General features: G+C 38.7%; 1 protein-coding gene across 12 annotated transcripts in view; it reads left to right on the top strand.

The window, feature by feature from the left end:
• The first annotated feature begins 10 nt into the window (after positions 1-10).
• PBRM1 (polybromo 1) overlaps positions 11-17,144 on the top strand; it is a 64,732-nt gene continuing 47,598 nt past the window's right edge. For 3 of the 12 annotated variants that reach the window (XM_075096341.1, XM_075096338.1, XM_075096331.1), the window contains exons 1-12: positions 11-147; positions 2,777-2,899; positions 3,928-4,083; positions 4,829-4,926; positions 5,505-5,652; positions 8,430-8,573; positions 9,272-9,388; positions 9,957-10,025; positions 10,801-10,899; positions 12,070-12,155; positions 14,748-14,846; positions 16,274-16,365. In XM_075096341.1, the coding sequence (XP_074952442.1) occupies positions 2,861-2,899; positions 3,928-4,083; positions 4,829-4,926; positions 5,505-5,652; positions 8,430-8,573; positions 9,272-9,388; positions 9,957-10,025; positions 10,801-10,899; positions 12,070-12,155; positions 14,748-14,846; positions 16,274-16,365 (1,147 nt within the window). In that variant the 5' untranslated portion in view covers positions 11-147; positions 2,777-2,860. Of the gene's footprint in view, positions 148-2,776; positions 2,900-3,927; positions 4,084-4,828; positions 4,927-5,504; positions 5,653-8,429; positions 8,574-9,271; positions 9,389-9,956; positions 10,026-10,800; positions 10,900-12,069; positions 12,156-14,747; positions 14,847-16,273; positions 16,366-17,144 lie in introns of those variants that run through there. The other 9 variants (XM_075096343.1, XM_075096339.1, XM_075096334.1 and 6 more) reach the window with 7 other exon arrangements.

Below are 17,144 nucleotides of genomic sequence, written 5' to 3'. Positions count from 1 at the left end.
GCGTTTGGCGGCCGGGCGGGCTTTGCGGCAGCGGCGGGCTCGGCGGTACGGAGCGGCGGCGGCACCGGCGCAGCGGCAGCGGTGGCGGGGCGGGCGGTGGAGGGCGAGTGCGGCCGCGGCTGTCGGAGGCGGAGCGGAGCTGGCTGGGTGAGCAGCGCGGGGTCGCGCGGGCGGGACAGCGGCGGGCTGAAGCCAGGAGGCCGCTGCTTCCCTTTGTGTGGCCGCCGCGGGGAGGCAGCGCCGCCCGGCCGCGCAGCAGTTCCGCCGCGGCGGGCCCCGCGGCGGGCCCGGGGGCGCCGCGCCCCGCCGCCTTCTCCTGTCACCTCCTCCGTCTCCGTCTCTGCTGGCGGCAGCGGCCCTGGCCCTGCCGCGGCCCCCTCGGTGTCGGCGTCCCAACCCTGCCGGCCCTGGAGTCCCCCCTTGGCTCACCCCGCCGTGTCGCCCGTCACCGGGCCGAGCCCGCAGCGGTGACAGCGGCCGTGCGGTGGGCGGGAGGCCTAGGGCTCCCGGGGCCTCCGGAGCGGAGCGTGTCCAGCTCGCTGTTGGAGGCAGCGGGGCCGGGAGGGGACATCGTTGTGTCAGGCCGTGAGGGCACGGGATGGGGCCCGGAAAGGTGTCTGTCTTTGTCTTCTCCAAACCTCCGGCCAACACCAGCGCCTCACGAACCGGGCAGGGTGCGAGCCGGGCGCGGGGAGTTACGGGTTTTGTCTCTTTGTTTCTTGTCCCAGCGTGGATAAAACGGTCGATGTGCTGTGCCCCTCGCTTCTTCACCAACTTTGTCCTTTTCTAGTGTCTGGTCGCTGCCGCCCCTCTTTTCCTACGCTGCAGCTGGTTTCAGCGTGGTCGGTAATGGGGGGAAATTCCGGCTGCGTTTCCCTCCCTTGTTCCATTTGCTAAATTTACCATGATTTATTGAGTATTTGTGTTGAAACGTGGGAGATCTTGATAAAATACTTTCCATGGTATCTATCAGCTTTTACCTTTACTTGGAGGCAGAAGATAATCCTGTGCCAGAACCTCCTTAGTTTAAGTGTGTTATCTCAAATGCACATAAAAACTGCTCATTTAGTGAGGTTAGACGGGGTAATACTTGTGGTGATCAGTAGTACAGCTTTCAGGAGAGTCAATCTTCCACCCATTGTGTATATATTGTATAGTATACCTGTGTATTGGTAATGGTTAAAGTGTTTCTTATAGAGATGTCTATGCCCATTAAAATGTCACATAACTAATGTGAGCAATTGTTAAGAAGACGCCCAAGCTTCTGTTGCTCAGGAGGTGGCTTGTGTGTAGCATTGGAGATTCCTGGTGCAACTATTGAGAGTCTTGTGAGCTAGAAGCTACGTTGCAGAAGAAAGGCTAGGAGATGTGTTCTTGAATGAAAGAGAATACATTTCTGTGCATAGTAGGATTATCTGTGTTTATGAGCATGGAGGTCTAGAAGGAAGCTTGCATTTTGGAGCCTTAAATTTGGTAGGAGTTCTATGTAAGCAGTTCTCTCACTGAGTACTCACAGTGTTTTTCAGGCTGTGGTATGTGTTTTGCACCTTCCTCAGTTATTAAAGGAGAAAAATGTTTTTGGAGGCTGTGTACAGAATGGCTAGGTGTCTTGATCATACAAATGTCCAGTAGTGTCTGCATATGGCTGAGAGCCGCAGCGCACGTGCCTCAGATAACAGATGTGGAGAAGCCTATATGCTGTTTGCAGGCAGCTGCTGGTTGGGGGTTCCCCAAATCTTTATTTCAGGATAGGATTGGACTAATGTACTTTTGAGTACTTGGGTGAACCAGCATGATTCATTCCAGTAGTCCCTCATGCCTTTTCCTTCACAACCAAGAATTTGTTTTCTAGCAGCCTCCCCATCAGCACGCGCTTGGTGTTAGCCATTTGACACTGTAGCTCTCAGATAAAAGTTGGAGGCAGTGCCAAAAGCAACAGGCTGGTTGTCCGTTCCTGAGATGAATTGCCTGCTAATAAAGCACAAAGAATCTCTGTATGTGTGTTATGAAAATGTCCAGAATACAGAACAGGTAAACAATCTCTGGGATTTTATTGAAGACAGTAGTTTTATGAACTAAATAGAAGCAATTGTTTTGCCATAAAATGGTTCTGTACATTTCGCGTGGAATTTCTGGAGAGAGAGAAAAACAAAACAAACAAACCAAAAAACCACCACCACCACCAAAACCAACAAAAAAAAACAAACCCAAAACCCAAGATGGGAGACAGCTTAGAAATTGGAACAGGTGTATCTTTAGTGAACCTGTTGGCTGGATCCTTAATGTTGCTTACTTATGAGGATAAAAATCCACTCTGAAGACTGGTGGCGGTGCATCATCACTAGAGAGTCCACTAAATGTTCATTGACCTTAAAAATTATTTTCTTGTTGATACAAGCACTGTATTACGTCACATTCTGCAAGTTTTACTGCTTTCTGTTTTTTACTCTCAGGTCAGATATTGCTTATGTTTACTCTCTGCTCTGCTTGATGAATCATTCTCTTGCAAGTAGCTGTGAAATCTGTAACATTAGAGAAATGTGGTTTTCCTGTAAAAATGACAGAAATGTCTAGCATTCTATGTAAAAAATTACTTTGTAGAGTTTCTGCTGGGCTAAAAAAAGTTACCTTCTGTTTCCTGCTTTTTTCTGTCGCTGTGATTATTCAATTTATTCTTTGATTTTATTCTTTAATTATCTGTATTATTAATATTTAATAATCTATCTATATCTACTCTCAATTCTTCCCCCCTTCTTTCCTTTTTCTTGTCTTCCAGTTTTGACTGTACTAACACCATTGCTGATTTGCTACTCTTAGAGTGTTACCTTCTCCCAGTATCTGTACTTGGCCATCAGACACTATGAGGAGACTGGCTTTTCGAGGTGCTGGTTGTACTCTGGTAAATCTGGTAAATTATTGATTGTATGTGCACCATTCTCTCCGTTTCTCTGCCTTAGGCTTTTGCTTTTCTTTATCCTAACTGCTAATTATTCCTGCCTTATTAATCTCATTTGTGTGGTTGAAATTAATTCTGCCTCTAACATAAATGCACTACCGCAGTGATGCTGTGCTGCCATACCTTGTAAATCAACTGAGTGCTTCCTAGAAGAAATTCCTTAATTTGGTTGGAAAACAGGTATAGGCTGGGACAGGTGGATCTATTCAGTCTTCAGCCTTTGAGACAGCTACAAATAAAGATATTTTTATGATGCTGTCACTAGAAGTTGGGAAAGAGCCAACAACTTGTTCTGTAAATCACCGTAGTTGTTGCATGGTGGTTATTCATTTGTCACTGTCTTGAAAAATTGAAAACTATGGTCAAAAAAGGAGGTGGCTTTTTCTACTACTTGATGATCGAGCCATTCATCCTACACATAAAATGGGAGTGGTAGGTCACACAACGGTCCAGACCTTTTTTTGGCTTGAATCTAAGACAAGGTATTCAGTAGCTGTTTGAATTTTAGTTCATAATTTATTCTGTTTGTGGTTTTGCTTTTTGTTTGTTTGGGGGGTTGGTTTTGGGTTTTTTTTGGGTTTGGCATAGAACGACATGCTTTTATACCAGAACTTAGCACTTGTCTCTGTACAGTTCTTCCCTTTCTTGCTTAGTTATCATGCATCAGATGAGGTATCAAAATGTACATCGTTTGAGAATGTAAGAGCTGCTAAATTAATCTTCGTCACTGTGAGCCCTAGGCTTTCTGACGCTGCTGTCATCAGTGACTATAAAACTGTAGGACCACTTTGATTTCCCTTTTCTCCTGCTGATTTTCAAAAAGCTGGTGTTTAGATATATGGCTTAACTGAACTGTAGTGTATAACAAATGTGTGTAGCTCACCTTAATGCATTGTTAGCTTCTTAGTTAGCTCTTACCAGAGAGTTTGGATGCAATGCCATGAGTTTAAGAACATGTCTCTTTATTATAGAAGAAGTTGGATTCCATGGGTTCCAAGAGGCGAAGAGCTACCTCGCCTTCCAGCAGTGTCAGTGGAGGAGACTTTGATGACAGCCACCATTCTACGAATATACCAGGCCCAAGCAGAAAGAGGAGGAGACTTTCCAATCTCCCAACTGTAGATCCTGTTAGTACCTTCTTATTTTGCACAAGTTTTTTTTTCTTGGGGATACCGTATCCCTGTCTGGGAATTGCTGGATTGTAAAATGGATGATCGTATGTAGTACATATACACTGGCCCTGAATCTGTTGCTGCCTTGGCTAAGCTTTGTTTAGGATCTCATTCAGCTTTGGCTTGTTCTTGTGTCCCCAGTTTCATCTTTCTTTTTCCCATTTTCCTTTTGCTGCTTTTCTTTTTTTTCTGATGATCTTAGCAGATGGAAGGATGTTGGAGAAGGACCTGACATCATAACATGCAGAAGTTGAGAGCTGTGTCTGAATAGCAAATGCAGACACACATAAGTGGGGAATGGCACAGGCAGTGATTGCTGAAGTGTACAATGCCTCTGTTATACCTTTGAGTTAATAGCCTAATTTTAATTAATTGCAGGGCAGAAGAATCCCTGTTGTTGTTTTAGATGTCTGTAACTTGGAGAAAATTGTACTGAATTAATTTACATTTTGGGTGTTTCACTTGGAATTAGCAAGGAAAGAAAGCTACCTATGTGCAGAAAAATTAATTAAAATTCTGCAGTACCTGGCATATTTGTCAGGTATTGTTCTAATGTATGAGATCCATCAATTTCTTCACACCTCTGCTTTAGAGCATGTTGTGGACTGACAGCTTGTCTTTCCCATTGTAAGCAGGCTTTGATTTGTTACTTCCTTAAAATTTTCTCCTTTTCCTTTACTTTATTGTTCTTGCATTTTAGATTGCTGTATGCCATGAACTTTACAACACCATCAGAGATTACAAAGATGAACAGGGCAGGCTCCTTTGTGAGCTTTTCATTAGGGCTCCGAAGCGAAGGTAAGATCATGGTTCTGGTTAAGCCTTGAACCTGAGATTTAATGAAGGAGTAAGTGGATATTGAGGAGTACTTCAGCATTAATAGTTGTGAAAAATTTAAGCTAAATTTGTCATAGTTTCCCACCAGTGTTTTATCCAAGTATTTGATGTAATTATTCAATGAGACATGCCAGCATTGGTGCCCTTTTTCAGTCAAAAAAGGATACACAGATTAATTTAAAATGTTTCTTGTGACACCTGCCTAAAACAGCTATGTCTTTGACTATAAAATATTCCACGTAAGTGGTGGAACGTAATACTAAGGGCACATCTTGGCAAGATTAATAGAAGTGACCCTTGAAAATGCAGTAGGTAAAGTAAGAGACTGAATTTTATCTTAGACTCAGAAATTGAGGATGGTAACAGAACGTGTAATAAAGTAAGACTACAAATAGACCACTGTCCAGATCTTTTACCTGTGACAAAAATGTTTTGGAACTTTCTTTGGTTTATTTAGTCATAGACACGTACAAACGTTAGTGCTGTGGTTTTGGTTTTACTGCTTGGAATGTTAATGCCTGTTTTTGTCGTTGCAACAGAAATCAGCCAGATTATTATGAAGTGGTTTCTCAGCCAATTGATTTAATGAAAATCCAACAAAAGCTAAAGATGGAAGAATATGATGATGTGAATGTGCTGACTGCTGATTTTCAGCTTCTCTTTAACAACGCGAAGGCTTACTATAAGGTGAGGAAAATACATAGAAGGGCTCAAATTCATTTTAAAAGCAGTATAGATATGTTCAAGTTCTTCCTTCGTTTGGCAAAAAAACCTTTTCATTTTAGCCTTTATTGTTCATAAGAGAACAGCACACATTGCAGTTATTTGGATATATTTCCATAATGTTGACCGTCTCTTTGTAAAATGTCCTACTACAGCAAATTTTCTGTGGAAAACTATAAAATAATGTGGGCATGGTCTTCATGTAGTTTTCCAAATGAGACAGAAAGAAAGAATAGAGATGTAGACTAAGAAAAATATTATCAAAGCCTTCCCATTTTATAACACACGCTGTGTGACTGTTTGAAATAGAGAAAAAAAGTATTTTCTTCCCAAAAGGAAGAGTTTATAAATAACAGGAAACATTTAGTAGGACTGTTGAATCTTTTTCTTCCACTGGCCACTTAAGAATATGAAAAAGGGCACGTTGCTTATCATGATCAGTGATGATAGATTGTGAGTGTATGTGATGATGTATTTCATCAAGGGTGCAACCCCCACGTTCATTTCCTCAAGCTGGGTACATGTTTTATTTCAGATGTTAATGGTTTGTCATGGTTTTAGCTGGGATAGAGTTAATTTTCTTCACTGCAGCTGGCATAGTGCTGTGCTTTGGACTTAGTATGAAAACAATGCTGATAACACACCGATGTTTTGGTTGTTGCTGGGTAGTGCTTGTACTACTCAAGGACATTTCTAGCTTCCCATGCTCTTCTGGGTGCACAAGAAGCTGGGAGGGGAGGGGGCACAGCTAAGACAGCAGATTCAAACTGGCCAAAGGGATATTCCATATCATGTGATGTCATGCCCAGTATGTTAACTGGGGGGAGTTGGCCGGGGGGGAGGCAATCGTGGCTGGGAGGCCAACAGTGTCGGTCGTTGGGTGGTGAGTATCTCAACCCGTGAGTTTTTCTTACTTTGGTCCTTCCGATTCTCTTCCCCATCCCACAGGGGTGGGGGGAGTTAGCGAGCAGCTGTGTGGTATATAGTTGCTGACTGGGTATGAACCACAACATGGTTTTGTAACAGTTGCTGTATGGATTATGGAAAAAAGTTGGATTAAACTTTTTTATGTATTTAACATAGCCTTTCATTAAGCAGTGTAACTGTATGTAGTGACTGAGATGATAACTGTTAATGTTACCTTTCATATATCTTTGGAGTTGATCCAAATGACTGCTTTCTGAATAACCTAACCAGTTTAACCAGGTGACATTAAGAAAAGTAATGTTTGTTCTGTTTACATTTGTGTGTGTTTTTCAAAAAGCTACAATCAGATTTATGGATTAATGCATTTGCACATTCTAGTTACAGTAGAAAATGTATAAAGATATCCAAATTTATTATGTACTCCTGAAGTTTTGCAAGGCACTTGCCCGTTGATGTTGGCTAGTTCATGGTTTCTAAATGAGGGAGGAGGCCTTGATGGCAGGAAAGAATGATTAGAGTTTTGTAAAATGTTGCTGCCTTTGCCGACATAATAGTGGACTCAAAATTATGCTGATATCGTAAAAATCTTGCATGTAGAATAGAAATAGGTAGCTATCATTCTAGGATGAAGGAATGTTGACATTTCCAGAGAAATATGGAGTTGTGAGTTGAAGGTATGGCACACAAGCATAACCTCTTCTTTTTTCATCTTTTAACTTACCCACAGCAATTCCAATGATGCATATAAAACAGGGATGGCCGATTCATTGTCAAGGTCTTCATTGCAGCAGGTGTTTTATTGGCAATGCTAGATTAGGATGGAAATCTTTTGGGTTTTTTTAGTATTTTGGTTCAAGTCTGGCACTTCTGAGCATCTTGCATTAGCATAGAAGGAAACGGACTAGTGGAACAGAGTACTCTCTAAATCTGTTTCTTGTGATTAACACCTGGTCTAATGTCTTGAGCATACTGAAGCCTAATAAGGTAAGCTTAAGAACAGTTCTCATGTTGGTTTCTCATTTGCGTTACAAGCTGTCAGAGGTTGAGGGAGTGAAGAAGAGCGTAATCAGCAGTAATAAGGTGACATACCTGAAATAGAGGTTAAATGACAGAGGAAAGGGAAAGAAAAATATGGCAGAGTGGAAAAGCAGTCTTTTTTCTGGGTAATGTTCTTAAGTAGTAATATTAATAGGCACATGCTTGTCTGCCACTACCAGCTCAGTATTTACAAAACTTAATTTGCTGACTAATGCTTCTAGCTCTTCCAAAAGCTATACCTACACGTGTACCCAGGTAGTAGCGTGGTGTCAAGTTCTTTAGAATTTTACAGTTAATACTGAGTTATGGAAGAGTGTAAATCATTGCAGTGCTTTCAAAGATATTGGCACATTTACTGGCACTCTTCTCCCATAGAAATTAATTTTCAAGTGCTGCACAATGGCAGCAGTATTGGCTTAAGTCACATTTCTGGCATATTGATATTTAGTCTATTTTAAATACCAGTAGTTTTATGCTGCAAGAAAACCTAATGATTTCTCCAGATTCATTTAAGAGGCTTGTCCAAGCCTTAACCCAAATAATCTAATTGCTACGTTTTCTGAAAGACTTAGATGCTTTGGAGTGACAGAGGTAATGTTTTCTAGTGCTTATTGTTATTCTTAACATCTCTGTGTAAGAACAACTGAAGCAGGAATTTTCCAGTGTTTCTATTACTTATTTAATGCATTTAATACCTTTTTGACTAATAATTTCTAAATTACCTTCAGATAAGAACGATCGGAACTTTGAGTAGAATGTTTGATTTGTTTTTGCAGCCTGATTCACCTGAATATAAAGCTGCCTGCAAATTATGGGAGTTGTATTTGCGCACAAAAAATGAATTTGTTCAAAAAGGTGACGCTGAAGAGGAAGACGAAGATGAGGAAGGACATGACAATCAAGGCGCAAATTCTGAATTAGTAAGTGTGAGCATGACAGCTGCAGCTGGAGGAAGCCATGGCTGTGTATGTCAGCTGACTCTGAGAGGGAGATTGGCCTCCGTATGTGAAAAAGCATTAAGTCTTTTCATAGTTAAATTATGCCCCAAAAGGTATTTCTCTTCTTAGTTATTAATTTCACAGCATTGCATGTGTGTTTTACTTTCGCCTAGCCAAAAAGAGTTATGAGATTTTCTTATATGGATAAAACATGTCTCTGGTTTAGTTGAAACTAATATGATGTGTGCTTGATATCATGCCAACATTGAAGTTTGATGTGAGCAAGCTTCATGTCTAGTGACATTATTTTCCAACATGTGTTCCATTCAGTTAGTGCAGCTGTTCCTGGAGTGTTCGAGAAGCCAGATACAATGACAGGAAGCTTGGTCTCGTCTGGTTTTTGTGATGTTGGGATGCATGTTTTCATTAACGTTGACAACCAAGTCTGTTCTCACAATATGTAATATATGTCTGACAGTCTGCAGTGTAAATGTGAAATTAGAGTTTTCTCATGTGCTTTACCTAAATGCATAAACAATGTTGTTTTCAAAAGTTGCATCCATGTTTTAAAGGTGATTTTTTTCTGTCCTTGAAAAGTAAATTTGTATATTTGAGTGCAACTTGAAGCACTCCACTGTGGCTGCTGTTAAAACTTCTTCTGATTTCATTTTTTATATTAGTCATCTCCAGGTTACCTGAAGGAAATTCTTGAACAGCTTCTTGAAGCTGTAGCTGTTGCCACAAACCCATCAGGACGTCTCATAAGTGAACTGTTTCAGAAACTTCCTTCTAAAGTGGTGAGTATTTTAATAATATTGGTTGTGTTCTAAGTTGGAAACCTGGAATTTATATAACTGATGTTATACACTATGATGGGCACACCTGGGATGCAGTTCTTTTGTTACTGTCTCCTCAGTGGCAAACTCCAGCTGTTTTTAGAGCTTCCTTCCCTTTGCTCCTACCCACTTGTTCCCAGCCCTTCATTGCAGATTGGGGCGTGCCCTGTTCTGCCAGTTTAGTTAATTGGGGGTTTTTGGTGCAGAGTTTTTAACCTTTTTAAATACATCTGATTTCACTGTTCTGTTTCAGGGTGTGGTGTAACAATTTTAACCAGCAAAATAAATACTCTGAAGACCACGTATTTGGCTTTCAGGCAGAACTGTTCCTTTATGGCAGTTTATTGATGAATTATAATTCCTTGTATCTGCCTTATGATTTGCCTCACCCAAACTGAATCCTAGTGTTACATTTATGACGCTTGCACTGTTTTTTCCGCAATTCATCTAATAGCTCATTCTATGAACTATTAGAACAATAGCTTTCTGACTGTTCATAGTAATATGTAAATTATTTTTTGTTTTCCAGCAATATCCAGATTATTATGCAATAATAAAGGAGCCCATAGATCTTAAAACTATTGCCCAAAGGATACAGGTACAGTATGAACATATTAATGTGCCATAGTATAGACTTGTTTAACAGTCAGCATTCTAAAATTGTTAGGAGCTGAAGTTTATGGTGGTAGGAAAGGCAATGTGTTTTTCCCCTGCTACTTAAAAATCTGAATGCTGTGCTGATTTAATGTTCTGTCCTGGGTTAATGCTGCAGAACTAGCTGATTTGAAGATCAAGCATTGTAAACTGTAGAGTGATGGCATTGAGCCTTGAATATCCTGGGTTCCTTGATGTTTAATGGTTTGAATTTGTTCCTTGGCAAGTACTGCTAATGTAAAACATTGAGGTATTGAAGCTTGGTCATGCATTATCATCACCTACTTTTGTTCTAGTGCTGTACACAGATGTTTTGTACTGATGCATTTTTCATCCTACTTCTCCAGTAATTTGAAATATTGTTCTGTAATTCCAGCATTTTGTGTAATAGTGAGGGATAGCACATAGACTAATTGAACTAGAGAATAAAGGTAAAATAATGTTTTGTCAGAACCCTGCAACATTAAAATAATCTAATGTAATAAGTATTTTTTCAATCTTTTACTTAGCATTTGTAAGCACTATAAAGACTTAGCACTTTTGTTACTTTTTCGATGACTTTTCTCCAGATACTTGCCTGTTCTCTTTATAAACATGTTCTTGTTTTTCTATAAATGTTCTTTTATTCTATATGAATTCCCTTTGCTTTTCACTATTTACTTAGTTCTCATGCTGTCTGAAGGTGGCCACTTTAACCAGTTCTGGTTTTTGTTGTATAGAATGGAACTTATAAAAGCATTCATGCAATGGCCAAGGATATCGATCTTCTGGCAAAGAATGCCAAAACCTACAATGAGCCTGGATCACAAGTATTCAAGGTTAGTTTCAGTTGTTCATAGTGCGATTCGAATTCAGATTCTCTTTACTACTTTCTGTGCTGATTGATCCTTAAATGAATCTTCAACATACAGCCCTGAAGACTCTGTTTGCATTTTTTTAAAAAATAGCTATTAGTGGCTTTTCCTTTTTTATATTGCTTTTAGTATAACTGGGATGTATGGAAACAGTCATATACCTCAAGACAAAAAAAAAACCAACATTACAATTAAATTTTACATTGTGATATGAGTTATAGGACTTCTTCGGAGGAATGGAGGGTCCCTGTAGCTGTGACTGAAGTTGAAATGTCTGAAACTACAGGTTCAAGAGATAGTGGTAGTACTCAGTTGTTATCTCTTTCCAGATTGCAGGAACTGTTTATGGTTTTCATCATCAGCCTGAAAACTGAAGTTATGCCTTCTTTGCATAGTTTTTGAAGATCCTCTTCCTTTTAGCCATATTTTTGTGACATATTTTTGCACCTCCTATATTTTTCATACTTAGTTCACCAGCATTTTGTGTACAAATTATCGCATTGCTGATTCCATGTACTCTGGAAGTAAGAGAATTTCTGTGGTAAATTATTCCTTTGTGTGCCTGATTTTTAAGGGCTTTGTAATGTGAGACCTCATATATGTAAAACATTATTAAGTGGTTCTTGGACTTCGCCAGTTGCACTTCTGATTGGATTGTCGGTTCAGTTCCTACTGACGTTGCTCACACTTGTAACCTCACTCAAAACTTGTAATCTCTGTTTCACGAACTGTTACTCTGAGTGTCGAGTCCGTGGGTGTAGAATGAGATAGAGCAAGTGTTGTAAAGCTCAGTAATGGTGGTAACTCTGATTGCAAAGGCACAGAAACTCATTTGCCTGTCTAGTTTGAAGTGGTATTCGTGTATGTTTGCGAATTGTGGAAATTTTATTTTTTTTTTAAAGAATATGAGAAAAAATGAGCTCAAAGCTACTCAGCTATTCAGTTGTTACCGGCCACTGTGGGTGTATTTCTGGCAGACTTGGTTTTATGCTTCATTTCTGATGCAGAATTATGTTATATCTGAGTGTAAAAACTCCTCTCTTTAAAATTTTTTTTAGATTTTTAGATAGATAGACCTGACATACCACATTCTTAATTTTCAACATTAAACAAAAAAATTCTTTTAATTGACAGGATGCAAATGCGATTAAAAAAATATTTAATATGAAAAAGGCTGAAATTGAACACAGTGAGTTGGCCAAGTCAAGTCTCCGAATCAGGTACTGCAAATTGAGTTCTTTTTGTAATAAAAATCTCTATAGACATTCCCTTAACTTTGCTGTGGAGAATATAATGGGAAATAATTGCTTGAAAACTTGCTTTATTGTTGTTCTAGAAGCTATGAACTGTACAATAGTTTTTGGAAGGAAACTTCTTATTGAAATACTTCTGTGGTGAAATATTTGTTATTCTTGATTGTGAAAAATAGTGTCAGTGGGTAGTTTATAACTTAGACTATGGAGAACTTCTACCATACATGTTTTCAAGTTAAGAAAGAAAAGGAATACTGAAGAGCAAGGTGCTGCTTTGTGCTTTGCTTTACAAAAATGCTGGATATTCTTGAACTTTTTTTGGAGCTGAAACAGGAGTTTACAGCTAATTAGGTAGGAGCAGAAACACAGGAACAAGAAGACATCAGAAAATAGATACTTAGTGGGAAGTCCACATTATATAAATTCTTGTTTGAAAACATATTTCTAGCTATGAAAAGAGGCTCAGGACACTGAAAATCTGGACTTATCAAACAGATTTGGTCTGGAGTGGACAGGTATAAAATGCTGTTGATAGCTCTGTGTGTTTCACAGAATGCTTTTATTTAGGAAACAGTGTTTTCTTCCTGTGAAAATCCATGTTGTACAGAGAAGTGATGCAGTCATTTTAGATTTTCTTACCTGAAATGCAATTAATTTTATTCTCATATAAACTTTTTACTTATGAGTAACACTTAAAAGTAGGTTTAGATAGTATTTGCCAGTATGAGCCATGTAATTTACCTAAAAAAAAAAAAAAAGAAAAGAGAGCAATGTCTTGCAAGTCATCCAAGGAGTTAGCAAACTCTTTACAAGGTGTCGGCTCTCTTTATGTATTTGAGCTGTTTACTGGTATTTGATGCTGGAAGATAACTGCTGGCCTTTCCTGCAAAGGTTTGGATGGTACAACTGAGAACACTAGCACTCCCTTACTTTACTGAAAGGCAGTTTAAATTTTTTTGTTGTCTGAAAAATATGTAGATGGTGTCAGTGTTAAAAGTACTGTCTAGAATTATTATGTGTGAAAGAAATGGAAGTTACCTGGTTGATTTTCACTATTTGGTGATAGGAGACATTCAATGTATGTAGTGGTTTTTCTGGTTCATTTGTTCAGCATTAGCAAGCTTCCCATGTTTGGGTGAATCGTTGTTGGAGCATATAAAAATATAAAAGCAGAAATATTCTTAGGGAGTAATTCCTGACACACATTTTAAATAATTTTCCCTCTTAAAAGTATGTATAGTGCCAGAAGACCTTGATTCTACAGGCACTGAATGTACATATATGTTTGCTTTCCAATAACTAGAATTACATATAGGCATAGAGGTTTTCTATTTCAGTAGTGATTTTATTTTTGTCACTGCATTGGCCATTGGTGAACCTCAGGATGTCACAAGTGTGTGTCATGTTTAATTTTGAGGCTTAACTGTTTCTCTTCAAAATAAAGCTGTTTGCATAAGAAGGGATGACAGATAAATCACACTGATATTTGTTAGCTGAATTCCTCTCTTGCACTGCCAACCCATTTCCACTTCTCAGCTACCTTATTCTAGATGTTCTCAATAGACCTGCAAATCCTGAAGTATGTGGAATGTCAGAATAATTGGTAACTCCCTTCTTTGTTTCCCTAACTTGGCAAAAAGGAAAAATATTTCTAATGCCTGAAGCAGGCTACAATTATATTGGGCTGAAAGCAAAAAAATTTGGGGTGAGAGAAAAGTAGCATGAAAACCAAGCCTTTCACCTGCTGTTCTGCATTTCACTGGTTGCTTTTTTTATCAAACTGTTATTCCTTTTTTTGTTTCTTTCTGCTAAATCTGCATCACAGAATCATTACTTTTTATTTAAATTCCTAACTGCTTAATTTTCTCAAAGGGGGATCTCCTTTACCTATTGATGATTCTGGTAAAATACTGCCATAAGTTAATTTAATTTACTATATTTTTCATCTGAATTTACATCTGTTTTTCTTTGTCACTGATGGATCAGGCTCAAATTCATCATAAAACTACTAACTTAAGTTCTACAGGCATGTTTGTTTGTCTCTGTGTAAGAAATCATGCTTTTCTTTCTCAGAGTTCATTGTATCTTTTGTCATACTAAATTGCTCTTTGTTGGTGCATTTAACTGTCCTCCCTTAAATAAAGTGACAAAGTTGCTTGAAAATATGCACTGTCAAGCAACTTGACGGTGATTTTTGTTACGTATTGATAAAATATAATTGGATCTGTATGATTAGCTTTATCTGGATGCTAAGGAACATTTTGTTGGCTGCTTCCACTGCTATTGTAGGCTGAGCTGTGTGCATAGCTATTAATCCTCAATCTAAATGTTACCTTCCTCTGACTTTATAAACAAAATCGATATTAATGCTGGGGCACTAAATGTATCTTAGTTTTAACTTTACTTTTAGCTTTAAAACATTTTATATCTGTCTCTGAACCTTTTGGCTGCTCTGTCAAAGTAATTCTGTAAAAAGCTTTATCCTTGCTGCATCCTTTCTTGGGTCTAAGGTGGGCCTCTTTTTTTACCCTTTCCTTGGCTTGTCCCTTCTGCCTTAAGGACTCCATCAAATTTGACTGCTTCCAAGCTGACAGGTCCTTCCTCACAGGGTAAAGGCAGTGTTGGTGATGAGAGAAATTCATCTAACAAATATTATCGGTAAGTAAATTGTGGACTTGGAGGAAAAACTGGGTCGTCATCATACGGAAATACTAAAATTTAAAATTTTGGGGTTTGGTTTTATTTGTTGTTGTTTTATTTTTTTAGTTGAGAGTGCTCTTCAATATTTCAGATTCAAATATATTTCAGTCAAATATCTATTAAATATTATTAAATAAGTTAGTTCACCATAATTACTCTTTCATGTTTGATTTTATATTTAAGATTTCAAAACACCTGTCATGAAACATTGTGTATGCAATTATTTCCTTAGAAATGTTCTGAAGAGCAATATGTTAAGCTTCATTACAAAACAGGTGAAAAATAACATGGAAATGTGTTGTAAACCTAGAAAAATTATATTTGGAAACTAAAATAATAAGAGGACTAAACAATTAAGAGATGGACGATGGAAACCAGTGAAGCCTGTAAAAAGAAAGTATTGCATTTGGGATGCATTTATAGCAAACTTGCTGAGTAGACTGGATTACTGGAGGCTTTCTGGTTTGTTCTTTCAGGCATCAGTTGAGATTTTTTGGTACCTAGCAGAAGTCTCATGTCTACAGTCTGTGGGTTACTGTTTTGAATCAGTACTACTCCTGACTAATTCCCTGCATTGTATACTCTGAAACCATGGTTTAACACAGTAGCTTTAGGGTATTGAGCATTTGTACAGAGTTGGTGTCATTTTAAACAACCAATCTCCATTTTCCCAGTCTTCAGTTCGCTGCTACAGGGCAAGGTTGAGCCTGTTGCTGGAGGTGCCTAAAGAGCTGACCTAGTAAAAAAAGCAGATTGTCAGGCATAGCCTACAGTGTAGGTGTGAAATGCTGTGCCCCAAGTTTGGAACAAAAGGGAGGAAGAGAGGGATGCGGAAAGAGTCTTTTGTGAGACCATAGCCAGCATGGATGCTGATTTATTCCACCTAGAAAGTAGAGGAAGCTGCTTCACATACAGGTGCTTTGTGTGCTAAAATGCCTAAAGTGGGGATGAGGGAATGAGGGAAGATAGCATATAGAGCTTACAGCATGCTGAATTCCTCCATGTAGACAAATCCCTATAAAACAGGATCAAATGACAAAGTTATTAATCGGGAGGGACTTGTTATCATTCCCCTTCTCTCTCAATAATTCAAATGTTCAAGTATTCAAAATAGGACAGAAGACAGCTTGAGCTCTAGCTTTCGGATTGTGTGTCTGGTTTTTTGGTTTGATGGACTGCCTCTTAAAATAGAGGCAGACTCATGGGTCACTATCAGTTTCTCTCGTTAAGGGCTCTAGTCTTTTCTGCATAGTCATGTCTGTATTCCTGATAGCGTAGGCAACAGTCATGAACTTCACTTGGTTACTTACACATGCTGGGTGGCTGTTAATGGTTAGCATGATTTTTTCTCATTTTAATTTTGTATATTTTTTTCTTTTTTATAGTAACAAAAGGTCAGCCCAAGGGGATCGTTTATCAGCAATAACTATGGCATTGCAGTATGGATCAGAAAGTGATGAGGATGCAGCTTTGGCTGGTAGGAACTGAAATGCAGTGTCTCGGTTTATTTAATAAATGTTTTAAATAAGCAAAACTGTAGAGCTCCCGATACATTCAAGTATCTTTATTACAAAAATATATTGCAGTGTTTCCAAGCTCAGCATGTAATTCTGTAAAATCCAATCCCTGTTTCCTCTAAATATACAGCTGGTAAGATAGGGTAGGCCAAACTTACTAAATTCACAACATGCAAGCATGTGTGTGTTTCCAGGTGTACTAATCCAAGCTTTAGGAAACTGTTGCTTGTTTTTAGTCCTTCTGATATGAAACACAAGAGGAGACGCTGGAGAAGACATTGGGTGCTCCTTGCAGAAGAAGAGATTTACAATGCTGCAATTGTTTGAGAGAAATCTCACACTGGCTTCTTCTCTCTTGCTCTCTTGTGCCATTGGGTCTTCTAAGTACCTGTCAGATTTGACTTTTTTTAAGGTGAAGGTAATTTATATGAGGTATAAGGATAGATAAATATTAGAACTTAATTTAGAAATATCTTGTCTAACCTAGCAGTCATGAAATCTTGCATGAAGTTTTATGTTAAAACAAAAGCACATAAAAAGGCATGCCTCTGTGCAGCATCCTTAGTTTCATAATAAGCATGCTTTAACATTATGTTATAATGCATATATGATGGCATATAGGCTTATATCAGATGTTTCAGTATTGGTCATAAATTGTTATAGGTTGTCTTCTAACTTAGCCTGTCTTGATAGTTACATTCTCAGTAACTTCCTTGCATTCATCTCAGAGCAGGTTTCC

This window comes from Phalacrocorax aristotelis, chromosome 6, assembly GCF_949628215.1.
Source record: "Phalacrocorax aristotelis chromosome 6, bGulAri2.1, whole genome shotgun sequence".
In the NCBI taxonomy this organism is placed as follows: Eukaryota; Metazoa; Chordata; class Aves; order Suliformes; family Phalacrocoracidae; genus Phalacrocorax; species Phalacrocorax aristotelis.
The sequence above is the reverse complement of the archived record's forward strand: the minus strand, read 5'-3'. Positions and strand labels throughout refer to the sequence as shown.